The sequence below is a fragment of the Schistocerca gregaria genome, chromosome 1 (assembly GCF_023897955.1).
Source record: "Schistocerca gregaria isolate iqSchGreg1 chromosome 1, iqSchGreg1.2, whole genome shotgun sequence".
Classification (NCBI taxonomy): Eukaryota; Metazoa; Arthropoda; class Insecta; order Orthoptera; family Acrididae; genus Schistocerca; species Schistocerca gregaria.
In genome coordinates, this window is record NC_064920.1 from 728,580,387 (window position 1) to 728,596,815 (window position 16,429).

A 16,429-nucleotide genomic window follows, 5' to 3' on the forward strand; every position below is an offset into this window, starting at 1 on the left:
TTTTCACATCTGTCAACGCCTGCTTTCTTTGGGATTGGAACTGTTATATTCTTCTTGAAGTCTGAGGGTATTTCGCCTGCCTCATACATCTTGCTCACCAGATGGTAGAGTTTTGTCAGGACTGGCTCTCCTAAGCCCATCTGTAGTTCTAATGGAATGTTGACTACTCCCGGGGCCTTGTTTCGACTCAGGTCTAATAAATAATAATAAATCAGCCCTCCACAGAATATCAGTTTATGACTCAACGACACTTTTTTTTTTAATCTGCTGGTACTGTATGGGGCACATCAGCCATGATAAATCTGTTCCATCCAGTATTCAAGATATACGAGACATGCAAAATACCCTCCAATTTCAAGAAAATTTGATAAGCTCAATTCTAAAGAAAGTAGGTGCTGATAGGTGTGACTATTACCAGTATACCAGTTTCATAATCATGCTTGCAAAATGCTAATACAAATTATTCAAAAAATAATGGAAAAGCCAACAGAAGCTGACATTGGAGAAGATGAGTTTGGCTTCTGGAGAAATTTAGATGAACTAGATGCAATATTGACCCCATAACTTATTTTGGAGGATACATCAAAGAAAGGTTGTCCTACATTCATTGCATTTGTAGATTTAGAGAAAACCTTTGATAATGTTGACTGAAATGTACTCTTGGAAATTCTGATTGTAGCAGGAATAAAATTCAGGGAGTACAAAGATATCTGCAAATTGCACTGAAGAACACAATTGAGAAGCAGTAGTTATGAAGGGAAAGAGAGACAGGGTTGTCGCCTACCACAGATTTAATTCAATCTATACATTGAACCAGCAGGACAGGTAACCAAGGAGGAATGTGGAAAAAATTAAAGTATAGAGAACAGAAGCAAAAAATCAAAGTTTGGCAATTACATTGTAATTCTGTCAATAACATTGCAATTCCGTGTCAGGAAATCAAATGGCTTGAAAGAATAGTTTATTCAAATTGATTGCATCTTAAAAAGGAGTTACAATATGACATCAACGAAAGTAAAATATAATTATGAAATGTGGTTGAAGTAAATCAAGTAAAGATGGAATTAGAACACGAACTGGGACATTGTAGTAGATATGTTTAGCTATTTGAGAAGGAAAATGAATAAAGATGGAAGTAAAGAGGATACAAAATGCAAGCTGCCAATAGCAAGATAGGTTTTTCTAAGAAGAGGAATATGTTTACATCAAATATATAAAAAATTTTCTGGAAGTATTTCTCTCGTGTGTAAACTTACACATCAGTGAAATGGGGACAATTTATAGTACAGATGAGAGGAGAATAGATTTAAAAATGGTGCTACAGAAGAATGATGAAGATATGATGGTTAGATTGGGTAATTAACAAAGAAACACTAAAATAAATCAGGGAGAAAGGAAATTCAGGGTAAATGAAGTGACTGACTGATAGGTCACATTGTGATGCAAGTGGCAGTATGGTTATGGAGAGAAAACGGGATGAGGTAAAAATTGTAGAGGGGTCACCACAGCTTGACTCCAGGAAGCTTGGTCAGGTTGATGTAGATTACAATGAGTATTCAGAGAGCTGCATCAAACCAGTCTTCAGACCGAACACCATCTCCACTTAGATGCATCAACAAGAAATAACAGCACATGATGACTTCTTTGGGTATATGCGGAAATGTTTTCATTTGTCTATCTAATGTCTTTTTTTCTTATACGATCCTATGCTCATCACCTTTCTCACATTGCCATATTTCCTTGAACATAACCACAATGTTCCCATCCGCTCTCATTACCTTTTTCAAAATCCACGAAATACATTAAAGCTTTCATTTCTCCATAGCACTGCTTATTATTTTATAATCCAGGACATCCTCGTTTCTTACTTCTTTCCTTTTAATCTATTTTCATGATACCTCTTATAATTCTGTTCATCTAGCTTTACAATTAAATTTCCTTAATTCCCTTCTCATTTGTCACACTGTTTTTTAGGAGACAACAATATGCTGATTTACTTCTCACATACTGATGTTTTATTTACTTTCGTATTTTAATTGCTTTTCTTCCAGTTCAACTGACAAAATGGTTACAACACACACCGTTAATATTTACATTCAATAATCAAATATCTTCCTGCTGGGCAAAAACCATGTGTGATATGTCAATTATTTTTCAGTGTATAAATTACACTGTTCTATTGGGGGGTGGGTGTTGGGCGGGTGGGTGGGTGGGAATTAGTGTCAGTTACTGCCCCCCCCCCCCTCTCTCTCTCTCTCACACACACACACACACACACACACACACACACACACACACACACACACAGGATGACTTTCCATTGCGTAAAGAATACAGAAACATTGCCTGAAGAAAGGATAGACAATTTGAAGGCCAAAATTCCTCTTACTTCTTTTGTTCTGCTGACAGTTTAATCCATAACTAATATGATTGCTTTTTGTACATAGAAATAAGCTTTGGACTGCTTGTGACTGCAAATGGCAGACATGGGTGGCTGTTTTAAGTTGAACATAAATGGATAGGTATAGCATTGAAGGCCAAGCCCAAAGGAAGTACGGTGTCTCTTCATCCACAGCAAATTTTACATGCAATTTATGATCAACATGCTTTGTTCAGAAGCAGCAGATTCATGCAGTCTTTACAATATAATGTGAAATATTTTTTATGATAAAGAAAGCTCATATTTAACTTCAATTTTTCATGAAATCACTTTCATGATTGTTTGTTATACTGTGTGTTCAAAATGTAAATGTTGACATATGTGCACTTAATACAGATCACATTTTGGCACATTCATTTCTTCAAGTACAGCTTATGTGCCTCAAACAGCACTAAGGTTCTTTATCTTGCAATGTCAATCTTCAAGTGTAAACAAGAGCAAAAATTGACAATATTATGAAGAATTAGGCAACACACACACACACACACACACACACAGAGAGAGAGAGAGAGAGAGAGAGAGAGAGAGAGAGAGAGAGAGAGAGAGAGAGAGAGACTGTGGCCGTGCATGTGTGTGTGTGTGTGTGTGTGTGTGTGTGTGTGTGTGTGTGTGTGTGTGTGTGTGTGTGTGTGTTTTTAAGTAATTCTGATGAAGGTCTGTTTGGCTGAAAGCTTTTTTCTGGCAGTCTTCATGGTGTGCCTATCTGCAACTCAGCATCTCCACATACAGATTAACCTAAAAGTGGCCATTGTCAAATCCTACAGAGTTCTTTAAGTTAACATTACAAGTTAAGTGGCTAACTCCTTCAGACCTACAGCACATTACAAGGCACTTAAATTTAAAACCAAAAAACTGGTACCAAATTGAGAAAAATTAATGGACACTGTACTGCAGGTTTTTTTTTTGCCACATTCTTCTTCTTCTTCTTCTTCTTCCTTCTAAAAATAGTAATATTTTTACTCTACATTACGGCATGTTTTGTAAGCAGTTTTGATTTTGGAGCCATTAAAGAGACCAGAAAAAAAATGTTGAATTCACAAAACCTGAAGATAGATTACCGAGATCCCATATTTTATTGTGGCCAAACTATTTGATTTTATACTTCTAAACACTTGTGTCTGAAGCATTTCACAATCATTTATGAAGAACATTTTATCTCTTGTTCTTTGGTTCTAGAATACCTGGTCAGTCAGGTTCTTTCTCAGAATCCTCACTGACTTGTGGTTCTGGTTCTATTCATGGCACTTAATGTCTTTTTACCCTTATTCACAATATGTCCTGACATTTTTAATCAGACAATATTTTTGGTGTCTTATAATTCCTGCTGTAATTAATACAGAAGGAAACCCAAGGGGCCCATTGTCTTCAGGGAAGGTACACGGCCCAAGTTCATTTACATCAATGTCCATTTTGCATTGTACACTGCATCTATAATTAATGTACTCAAAATGGTTATTTCCATTTACTTGAGGTGCTTTGTTAGCATTACTACGCTTCAAGAAATTTAGGCAGATATATGTATTCACAGCAACTTCACCTTTTTCATTTGCTAACAGCAACAGCGGAGTCAACATGTGTCTTAGGTGTAGAATTCTCAATGCATTCAGTAAATCCCTGTATGAAAGAGACATGAGGGACAATTGCCCAATCACACATAAATTTGGTGAGGCCTACTGGCTTAAATGACAAAACAATTCTTTTGTGTTTATTACCACAGATTCTCCAATGACAATATCCTAATAAGGTATTGTTCTATTTAGTCCTGGACAACTTTCTGCACAAATGAAGGCTTTCTCCTTCATGACTGCCATTTTCCAAAAACTGTAGAAAAGACAAACAATGATGTTGGACCCTTTTGCAGTCTGCACACTTTCCAGGCATAGCTAATTTGTTTGTTTGTTTACATGCTCACACACAGCCCCAAATATTTAAATTCTGAATGGTGCCAAGGAATAAACAGGTCCACACTAAAATGGGTTACTGAGTGTGTGAACATGCTGGGCCAAGTCGAAACTGTAGTGTAGACAAGTTTTATCACTACCTTCAAAATTGTCCTTAGTCTTTTTGACAGTTCCTCATAAAACTTCCTTTCTTTTGCAACATTCTGTAGATGGGATATCATTTTCTCAATATTTCACTTTAGTTTCTCCAGGCACTAAATCTATTGCAGTTCCAGGCACTAAATCTATTGCAGTTCCAGATGTGAAATTCCTCCAATGAAATGCGCGAAAATCTGATTTAGTCTTCATAACAACTACTACTGGGTAGATATTAAGTTTCAAAAATTTTGGTAGTACTATTACTTGATGGTGCAAGTTTTAAATTTGCATTACGCACAGTGCTACTTCTGCCTGGTAAGATTAAGGCAAGTTGTTCTGTGTAATTGTGCAAAAATCTGACAGCAAACATGGGATCACAAAAAGAAGCCACATTCATTTTCTTGCATTACCTTATGCTTTCGCAATCACTCCCCTATTGTTATACATGAGGGGATGGACTGGGGTTGAGAGCTAGCCTCTTGGAGGAAGACCAGATTGACAGCTAGGAATGCTTGAGGGAGTGGTGGCAGATACAGTTGTCGTGGCAGGTGGGAAACAGCACATGCTGAAGGCTACGTGGTGATGTGAATTGGGAGGGGCTGATTTGGATGGAGGAAGGAGACACCGTAGAGTGGAGAGCGCAGGAACTGTGGGTTACCTGAGATTAAAGCCAGGACGATTACAGGAGTGGAGGATCTGTTGTAAGGATAACTCCCACCCACGCAGTTCAAAGAACCTGGTAGAGGAGGGAAGGATCTAGATGGATTGGGTTGTGAAGCAGCCACTGAAAATGAACATGTTGCACTCAGCTGCATGTTGTGCCACCAGGTGGTCAACTTTGTTCTTGAAAACAGTTTGGTGATGGCCATCATCTTTGTAGTCAGCTGAGTGATAGTATACCAACATAAAATGCTGTGCAGTGTTTGCAGAAGAGTTGGTATATGACATGGTTGCTTTCACAGGTGGCCCGGAGTAGGATAAGCCTGTGACAGGACTGGAGTAGGTGGTGCTGGATTGGGCAGGTCTTGCACCATGGTATTCCATGGGGATGATGATGCCTGTGACAAGAGATTGGGAGTTGGAGTGGCATAGGGATGGACTAGGATGTTACGTAGGTTGGCTGGGTGATGGAATACCAATTTAGGAGGGGTGGGAATGGTCTCGGGAAGGATGTCCCTCACTTCAGGACAGTATGCGAGAGAAAGGCCTACTGAAGGATATGGGTCAGTGGTTCCAGTCCAGGGTGAGATTAGGTGACAAGGCGGACACTTCTTTCTAGCCAATTTATTGGGGATGATGGGGCAAATGGGGACATGTGAGTATATGGTACAGGAAATCTGTTTGTGGACTAGGTTTAGGTAGTATAACCTATCGGTGAAGGCCTTTCTGAGGCCTTCAGCGTACTGGGCAAGGGAGTTCTCATCACTGCAGATACGCCATCCATGGGTGGCTAGGCTGTACGGGAGGGATCTTTTGGTGTAGAAGGTTTATTTTTCTCCCACTGAAGAAACTTCCACTCTTGATGACACCACAACCTCCAACCAACTGCCCAAAGCTTAGCCACTCAACTCATTGATACTAACCACTTGCTTCACCTACTTTTGACCATCCACACCCCATTACCACCTGGAACACTGTTCATTATTCTTGATGCCATCTCCCAATACATCAACAGCCCTCACCAACTACATGTTGACCAACAACTACTTTTCCTTTGAAGGGAAGATTCACAAACAAATCCATGGATACTGATCACTCCAAAAATATCATACTGCTGACTCTAACAAGATCAAAGATGCCTAGACGTTCATATGAAGATAAGAGAGCAAATCTGCTTGAATAGAATCTTCGCCTTGAGTAAAATAATAAATGATAAATGTCTAAAAAGTGAACAGCAATTAGTGGCGAGATGGCATTTCAAATTTTGACAGGACGTTTGGGACATTATGAATTACCATTTCTTGTACAATGTACAGTTTTATTTCAAATATTTAGAAAAGAAACTAAATGGATGTTAAGAGCACTGAAATGGCTTGTACAATGTACAGTTTTATTTCAAATATTTAGAAAAGAAACTAAATGGATGTTAAGAGCACTGAAATGGCTGAGATCTTATGGGAAATACCATATACCCTACTGGAAAGTGTAAAAATAGCAATGTATATACTAACAAGATATTCTAGAAGAGACACATCTAAAAATCTTGTTTAGGTTACAGGAGTTGTTGTCCTTAAAAAGAATAAAGGTACATAAATACAAATTTCAGTTTCCTCGTAAGTTTACCACAGAATGATAAAGTAATGTAAATTCCTCAAAAAAACAAATTAGCATTGAGAAATATGAAGTGACACGAGAAGTAATCTTGAGCCTCAAAATTATTACTCATGACAGAGAAAAGTACATAAACACTTTTTAGCATTGTAAGCTGGGATATCCTCCAAGGCTTTCCATAAAGATGTTCAGGAATGACAAGAATGCTTTTGTTGCCTCCACATTCAGGTAAATCACTGGAGTGTTCATATGTCCCCATTGCTCACACCAAAGAGGGAGTTTGTCAAAATGAAAGCGCCTGGCAGAAACATAAATGGGAAGCTGTACAACACACTGTGATAAACAACACAAAACTTGGGCTAGAAAATGAAAAATTCTAGAAACTTCATTTAAAAAGCTGAAAGAGTAGATAGTACACACTGCAACTATAAACATTATGAATATAAGGAAATAATTTCTCACTCTGCCAATGGTTTTCTGGTCAGAATGCATTTATATTTAAAGGTATTCTCCTTTTATGTCAGAAGTCTCACTTAAGTTTTTTTCAGTGAAATACAATTTTGAAAATTTGGTAAAATATCCATCTATAGCTACTACAGCCTTTTAATTACACTCATAACCCAAAACTATTACCATGGTCCTGATGTCAGCTGACAGTGTGCACAGTGTTACATTATTCCATAATGTGTGTGTCGTGATTGGTATTGAGATATGAGCAATGTAGCACACAAACTTTTTATGTTATCATTTTACCCATAATGGTTAGTAAACACTGCAGCTGCTTTTGTATATTACATGGTACGAAATACTGCCAAAATGGCCAGTTGCAGTATTTCCTACAGTGTTATTTTATTTTATTCATCGAACAACCTCTCTGGAAGAGGGGGGGGGGGGGGAGGGGGGGTGCATCATTGAAATGTCTGCTTGTGACTGTATGTGCAGATGTGTGTGCGCGAGTGCGGGCACGCGCGAGCGAGCGTATACCTGTCCTTTCTTCCCCCTAAGGTAAGTATTTCCGCTCCCGGGACTGGAATGACTCCTTACACTCTCCCTTAAAACGCACATCCTTTCATCTTTCCCTCTCCTTTCCTTTTTCCTGATGAAGCAACCGTTGGTTGCGAAAGCTTGAATTTTGTGTGTATGTTTGTGTGTATCAACCTGCCAGTGCTTTCATTTGGTAAGTTACATCATCTTTGTTTTTAGATATAATCATCATATTAACATTATTTGTCCTTATTTCTTCACTGGGCTCTAAATCTTAGTCAATTTGCAGTTACTCATCACAAATCAGTTCTTTTTTATTTATCATTTTATGTTTCCTCTTGCATTTGATCCATGTGTGTGCAGCATTTAAAATGTGCAACAACATAACTTCATCAACCAACAAATGTCATGACAAAAGAATGGAGGATTTTGATGAAGAAATGTCATGAATGGCTTATGCTATGCATTGTGTTTTAAATGTTTATACGACAATTAACCTCCCCCCCCCCCCCCCCCCCCAAAAAATGTACATCCAATAAAGAAAAATAAATTTCTGTGACTGTTTCACAACAAAATTAATACTGATAACTATTTTGTTGTTGTTGCCAAGCCACCAAATATTATGATATAAAAATTTCTAAAAATAATTAAAGCCAGGCGGACAAAGATTCCAAATGTAAAAAAGAATGGCAGGAAGCCAATATGAAAACAAACAAAAAAGTTAATGTGATGTTTAAAATAATGTGGCAAAGGATTACGAATTTTAAAAGCATTACATTTGAACCAAATACTGAAGAAAAACAACAATGGAAGTCATTTCAAAAACACAACACCTTGAAGGAATGTGACAGGATTTGAACCCACCGCCTTCGGTTTACCAGTCTAGTGTGATATCCCGTATATTACGATGGCAGTCATAAGAATTGTGTTAATTATAATGCTGTAGAGTAGCAGGCTTAATTTTTTTTGACATTTATTCATAAACGAGGACCCATCAAGGTGAACGGCTTTAGGATGGGATGCTTGGTATCCTAACCTACACCACCATGTACATGGCTATGAAAGTCAATCCCACCACTAGGAATCTCTCCTCACTAGTATTAGAAATATATTCAGTTTCTTAGTTGTCATGTTTCCTACCTTGCTTTGGTAATATACGTTCTTGTTTCTCTAACTTTTAGTGTTTGGTAAACACCAGATTTCCTCCTCCTTTAGTACTGTTAATTGATAAGCAGTGAGGAGGGGTGGGAAGAACGTAACCTTTCAGTACTCTTCTTTAAATCAGTTCATAACCATTTTCTCTAACACACAAACTTTTATATTTCCTTGATATGTACACACAATAAATTTCCCTGCAATACATAATAAATTTCCCTACAATTCATTTGACAAAATGAATTCATAAATGTGTTACTAAAATTATAAGAGAACAATAGGGCCCATACAAAACTGTAATAGAGTTGCATAGGGAATTTAATTGGGCTCTCTGACTGAAAAAAAGACATCTTTCTTGCAAAACCTTTCTATATAAATTTAGAGAAGCAGTGTTTTAGAAAGACTGTGCAAAAGTTATATGCCTGCATAAGATATCTAATTTAGGAACTATGAGATTAAGGTAAGAGAGATTAAGATCAAGGAATACAGGCAGCACTTTTCCCCTTGCTCCATATGAGAACAGATCGGTCATTCCATAGAATGGTGATAAATTTATTTTCTTCAATGTAATTTGGCAAAAGTCACCAGGCCATTTCACTCTCCATGCATGTCACTGGGATGAAACCAAACGATGACCAATTAATCACACTTTGAGCACAATATTTTCAAAAATAAAGTATCATAGCACACACGTCAATCCTATTACTATATTGCAACAATACCAGAGAAGGAAAGTTGCTACTCACCATGTAGCGGAGATACTGAGTCGCGATAGGCACAACAAAAAGATTCACACAATTATAACTTTCAGCCATTAAGGCCTTTGTCAGCAGTAGACACACACACGCACATGCACACACACGCATGCACGCAAATGCAACTTGCACACATGTCTACATGTCTGCAGTCTCAGAGAGCTGAAACCACACTGCTCTCCTAGACTGCAGAAGTGTGTGCAAGTTGTGTGTGTGTGTGTGTGTGTGTGTGTGTGTGTGTGTGTGTGTGTGTGTGTGTGTGTGACCAAAAGCTGTAATTGTGTGAATCTTTTTGTTGTGCTTATCGTGACTCAGCATCTCCGCTATATGGTAAGCAGCAACTTTCCTTCTCTGGTATTATTACATTCCATCCAGGATTTTCCATTGTTTGACTTTTACTATACTGGATGAATGAAAACAAAAAGTGGTGCAGAAATTATTTTACCTGGTTTTGGAGAAGGTTGATGCTGTTCTTCCATTGCCTTTTCAAAAAACTTCATCTTATCGCTCACAGAAGTTTTGTTAGCAACCGCATTGTTCACTGCCTAAAGAAACAAAACAGCAGCAAAATTATTAGCTAACAGTACAGTTTGCAAGAGAGTAACAATTATTCATGTACCTTCGTACAAAATAAGGGTATTAGTTTTTAATAATACTTTGTATAATAGCATGCAGAAAATTTAGAAGGAAATTCAGGGAGAAGGTGTCACGGGAGATGGCGATAAAGAGTAATGGAGGGTGGGAGGGAGAAGATGTGTTAGGAGGGAGGGGGAAGATAAGAGACCAATGTTTATTTATAAGCTTAAAGAAGATAAATACTCTCTTCATGACAAACAGCAAACAAAAGTAAGAACTTTTTAAATAAACCTCATTAATCAGTAACTAGTAAAGCTCAGTACAGAAGACTATTTTTATCAACTTGCTCCATGTGTTATCCAGTAGAAAGTGCTTTGCCAAGCCATAGCAAAAATGGAGACCCACCTCAATGGCATCAGTCTTCTTGGATGAAAGGCGAGCATTAGGCTTTTTGCTGCGAGCAATGGGATCCAGCAAGTCCTCCACTGAGGAGAAGGCTTCACTGTCAACTCGTTCACTGTTATTGCTAGGAGGAAGTGTGGAATAGCGGCTGTATAAAGGCATAGAAGGATATGTCTGGTTAGGAAAAGTAGCTGGCTCACATTGCACTACAGGAGGAGTGTTTGGATGAGGGGATGTTTGGACATAAGAAGTGGAGTTGTTTCTTCCAATTACAGAAGCAGCTGGAGTACTATTGCTTGTCTGTTGGGATAACGTAGCATAATGCAGAGTGGCACCTTGACCAAGACCAGGCGAGCTAGGGCCCATGCGAGGAAGGGTAGTAGTGGAGGTAGCATCAGACTTCTGGACCAGCTGAATAAACCAATACCAGAAATATAATAATTAATTCACTAGCTACTTTGAAAGAAGAGTATTACATACTACTCAAGACGCATGACAGTCAAAGTTTCATGTGCTGCAGTTCATATTTGCCAGTAAGTAACAACAATGGCCTGAAATGAACTGCAGAGCTTCAAAAGAAAATGTTTGGGAAATCCTGCTGAACAGCATTGATAATAATTTTCTCATTAAAATAAATCTAAGGATATATGAACCATGTCAAACAAAAGCAGGACCATTCATTTTAGTAAAGAGCTAAAAAAATTGTATTTTAAAAAATCAAATGGAAAGAAAAGAAGAAAATAAACTTTAACTGACACCCATCTTGAATTGTTAGTCAGACACTATTATGCATGTTGCAGGTACAGAAAAATGAAGAAAACCAATTAAACATCAAGAAGGAACAAATTTCAACACAAATTACAAGTGGATGGCAGGAACAGTGAAATGCAAGAGAGATTTTTGGTAATCTTTACACTTACTTCTTGAATCATGCACAAGCCTGAATAAGATGCAATTTTTCTCAAAGTCACTGGAAAAACTTACATATTTCAAACTGAAAGGTGAACTTAGTACAGTTACATTGCAAGTGTCTGTATCATCTATAATGAAATTGAATTAATATTTGGTAAGGGGTTGAAATATTAGTGGGAAAAAAAAAAAATAGAAGAAGAAGAAGAAGAAGAAAAGATAACATGTAGTAGAACTCTTAACACCATAAATCGTCAAAAAGGGGATGATAAAAAAATCTGAATATCATCATCATCATCATCATTATCATTATCATTATCATTAACAAGTTAGGATGTGGGTACAATAGCAAGAGGAGGCATGCTAAACAGATTGTCATGCTCAAAACTGTGCCAAAAATTTAAAATTGTACCAACCTTCTCAGTTCTACACGTCTTCTGATGCAAAGACAACATTTGACCAAATGAAGAGAGAAATAGAACCAAATGAAGAGAGAAACTTAGTTTCATTCAGGCATTATTTTCTTTGCAGATGTATAGCATAGGGCATAGAGAAAGCATTTTATTGAGTATTATGCATGTAAAACAACAAATATCGGCATTTTCTAATATATAATGAGGTTTTTATTTACTGAAAAACTAAATAGAACTGTTAATCCCATTATTGTAAAACTAGAATTCTCAAGCCCTACTATTAATATATTCACTTAGAGAGCAGATAATTATTTGCTTTGAGATTCAATTTTCACTAACATGGACACTACAACTGTTAAATTAATCTTGGGTTTTGCAACTGTAGCTCAGACAGAAAGTATTGCCAGTGTAAAACATTAAGAAAAAGGCACTACTTTGTCCACATAAATATAACTGTAACAGTTAATCTAAAATCACTAAATGTACCTCGGCTCACGTCATGATCTTCTGGAATCTGCCCAAAATTGTAACATCTGTTTTAGTCATTTTCTTTTTTGTTCTCTGTACAGAAAGGCAGACTGAAATTTATATCTGGAGCCCTTATCATTTTTACAGTCCTGAGTAAACATAGCAAAATTCGGCAAATTGTAGAGAAAGAAACAACAACAGTCAAAATCATGGTAAAAATGGTAGTAATCTACAAGAAGAAATAAAACAAAGCCAAAGATATTAAAATATTTGTTGATTTACTGAAGATTCAACCTAGCTCTATGGATGCCACTTAATTAACCCTAATTTCTCACACTCAGTCTCAGAATATCAAAAGTCACACACGCTTCAGTAAAAGATTTAACTTGGATTTATAAAGTGGGGAAACAGCTGTCAACTGAAGCAATAGTATCTAGCAGTGAAACTCATTTCCACATTACATGACTGAAAAATCTATTGATCTGTTACAGAAACTGAACAGAACAGAAAAGCAGAATAGTAATGATGCTTTGAGCTAATTGTGGACTGGGATGGCACAAATGTAGTTAATGTCGAATAATATTTTGTTCGTATTATTTGCTTCTTCACAAAATTAGTTATCCACAAATGAAATGTGTCGTGGCAATATAGATATTACCAGTTATGAAAATGAGAAAAATTATGATTGCTCCTGAACTAAACAAAATTAGGTAGTACACAGAAGTAGTGGCTAGAAAGATATAATGAGAAAGAACTGTAACCATTTTATTGCATAGTACAGCACATTGTGTTCTTTATTATAAACGGCATAAAACGGCTTTTTATAACAGACAGGCATTCAACTTCTTTAATATGTTTATGGGTGGAAATGCACCAAGAAAGCTATGAAGGTATTGAACACAGTGTGACTGCCTTGGTCCTCACGTACCTTCAAAACAAATTCAGTTTCATGATTTCTCCCATCGTTGTAAACTTCATAACTTTATATCCCCTTCATTTCTTTTCATAGAGAAACATAGAAGTACAATTTCTGAGAATCAATTTAACTGCTAGAAATGTTTCACACAGCAACAATAGTTGGATTACTTTCACAATAACAGAAGTAATCAAGTGGCCTAATGGCAACACTGGTAACTGCAGTTATTTTATGATTTCACAATAAAGATGGAAAAATAATACTCAGAGCAATATCACATTGAAACTACAGAAAGTTAGATGGACCAGGCATAATGGAAAACAAGGGGACAGGCAAAGGGGGAAAATGCACTTCTTAAATGTGCATGACAGGAAGTGGCATGTGCATTTGATAACCACTTTTAACATTGCACGACAAAAATTTTATATTTGCCTCTAAGCAAAACAACTAACCTGTGCTCTTAGATTTCCTGAAATAGTTATTTGGTTTCACGACATGACACGAGAGACCGACAATATCAGGCAAACAGAAATAATTTAACACCCTGCCATGCCCCCTCCTCCTCTCTCTCTCTCTCTCTCTCTCTCTCTCTCTCTCTCTCTCTCACACACACACACACACACACACACACACACACACACAGTGAGCTTATTTAGTTCTTGAATGCTGTATTAAGTGTGTTACACAACAAAAAGAAGTTCTTCAAATGTTTCCTGTTTTATCAGTGTCACATACATCTTATATAGAAAGAAACTTCCACATGGGAAAAATATATTAAAAACAAAGATTCCAAGACTTACCAAGCGGGAAAGTGCCGGTAGGCAGGCACAATAAATAAAACACACAAACACACACACAGAATTTCTAGCTTTCACAACCGACATTTGCTTCTTCAGGAAAGAGGGAAGGAGAGGGAAAGACGAAAGGATGTGGGTTTTAAGGGAGAGGGTAAGGAGTCATTCCAATCCCGGGAGCGGAAAGACTTACCTTAGGGGGGAAAAAGGACAGGCGCGCGCGCACACACACACACACACACACACACACACACACACACACACACACACACACACATCCATCCGCACATACACAGACACAAGCAGACATTTGTAAAGGCCATTACAAATTTGTAAAGGCCTTTACAAATGTCTGCTTGTGTGTGTGTGTGTGTGTGTGTGTGTGTGTGTGTGTGTGTGGGCGCGGGCGTACACCTGTCCTTTTTTCCCCCTAAGGTAAGTCTTTCCGCTCCCGGGATTGGAATGACTCCTTACCCTCTCCCTTAAAACCCACATCCTTTCGTCTTTCCCTCTCCTTCCCTCTTTCCTGAAGAAGCAACCGTCGGTTGCGAAAGCTAGAAATTCTGTGTCTGTGTGTGTATGTGTGTTTTATTTATTGTGCCTGTCTACCGGCGCTTTCCCGCTTGGTAAGTCTTGGAATCTTTGTTTTTAATATATTACAGTGCTTATGCAAGCCATCCATAGTTCACACTATGATACAACAAAAAAATAGAATGGTAGAATAAAATATTTTAATGTTTTACAAAATGTATTGTCTTATAAACAATCAAATGACACTATGTCAGATGTTTAACAAAAAATATATATAATGAGGTACATTTGCATCCCACAGCCAATACAACAATAACATTCGAAACAAACAAACAATTACCAGCTAGTTAAACTTTTACACTTATCACTCATACTGACAACACCATAAAAATATCTACATAAAAGTGTTTAAAGGAGATAATATTAACTTTTGGTCTTGTGTAAAGTGATCCCACGAGTTAAGACGGACAATATAATAATAGCAACTATACAAACATCTTTGATCAATGACGTCTTTTGCACTATATTATACAAAGTACATATGCTGCAACATACAAACAATATAAGTGGTTCTCCTCTCACTCAGTTTTTTGGCATGAGACATCCATTTATTTTTGGCAAACACAAACAAGTCAACAGACATCCACAATAGTTTTAAACAATATATACAGTCTTAAGTCTGAGAGAACCACCAGCTCTCTTGTTTGCTTACTACTTTTGATATTACTGTTGATCTTACCATTATATAAAAATATATGAACAATTATGTTTCTGGTACACTAGAGCAAGCTGATAAGCCTGCACTCATTACATCATAAAAACACACACTCAGCATTATACCATTTTGATTCACTTATTGATAGAATGCACAAGTATACTTTAAAATCTGTATGTAAAAAAGGAGTCATATACAATTAAACTGAAGTTCAGTAATTGGTACATATTGCTTAAGTTAGATAAAAACTAACATCTGTTGTATAAGAATGTTAATTTTTTCTTTTTTTTTTCTATACTAATGGAATAAGACTGGGCAAGAATGATGCAAAGAAGTACATTTGAGGAAGACTTGAAGAACATGATTTGCAAATATAATGCAGAGTATTTCACATTATAATATATAATGAGAATGACAGGCATATAAAAAATACTGATCAAACATCACACCACACATTTATCTTTTTTTGGAAACAATGAACTGTTAAGACTTTCACATGTTCCACTTTTTCATCTATCATGTTAAAAATGTACCAGTTTGAGGAATACTCTAAACTATGAAACTTTGTTCCAAGGGAAGAAAAATTAATGTAGTCCGGACAACACCAAAAGGTACAGATTTTTCATGTTTAAGTTTCTCGTGACCTCTACATGAAATAGAATGAAATGACTCAACATTGCACTAGGGGCTGACACCTTGTATCCCCAGACATGAATAATAGATCTTGCCACAGTGGAGAGGTTTGTGAGGCTTAGTGATACAGATAGTCAAACTGTTGGTACAACAAGGTTGGGTGGGTGTTTGTGGAGATGCCAAACAAATATATGGTACCCAAATAAGGTCAACAGACTGCTCAGTAGATGCAGGGCCGAAGTCTGAACAAGTGCCTAATATTGCCTTGAAACATTACCCAACATGATTTCTCTTTATTGGTAAAGTGGAACAACAGCCACTACATTCTCAGAGAATATGCAAACCTACTATATTATCTGATAATAAACACATCCTCCTGGGTAAAACACTGCAGAGTTAACATAGTCCCCCAATTCAGATCTCATCAC

At 37.1% G+C, this 16,429-nt stretch overlaps 1 protein-coding gene across 24 annotated transcripts in view; it reads right to left on the reverse strand.

The window, feature by feature from the left end:
- The window catches only part of LOC126266876 (protein lap4), a 528,757-nt gene that overhangs the window by 62,267 nt on the left and 450,061 nt on the right, over window positions 1–16,429 (reverse strand). For 16 of the 24 annotated variants that reach the window (XM_049971620.1, XM_049971569.1, XM_049971528.1 and 13 more), the window contains 2 exons: window positions 10,626–11,033; window positions 10,090–10,189 (listed from right to left, as the gene is read on the reverse strand). In XM_049971620.1, the coding sequence (XP_049827577.1) occupies window positions 10,090–10,189; window positions 10,626–11,033 (508 nt within the window). The remainder of the gene's footprint in view (window positions 1–10,089; window positions 10,190–10,625; window positions 11,034–16,429) is intronic. The other 8 variants (XM_049971721.1, XM_049971713.1, XM_049971681.1 and 5 more) reach the window with 1 other exon arrangement.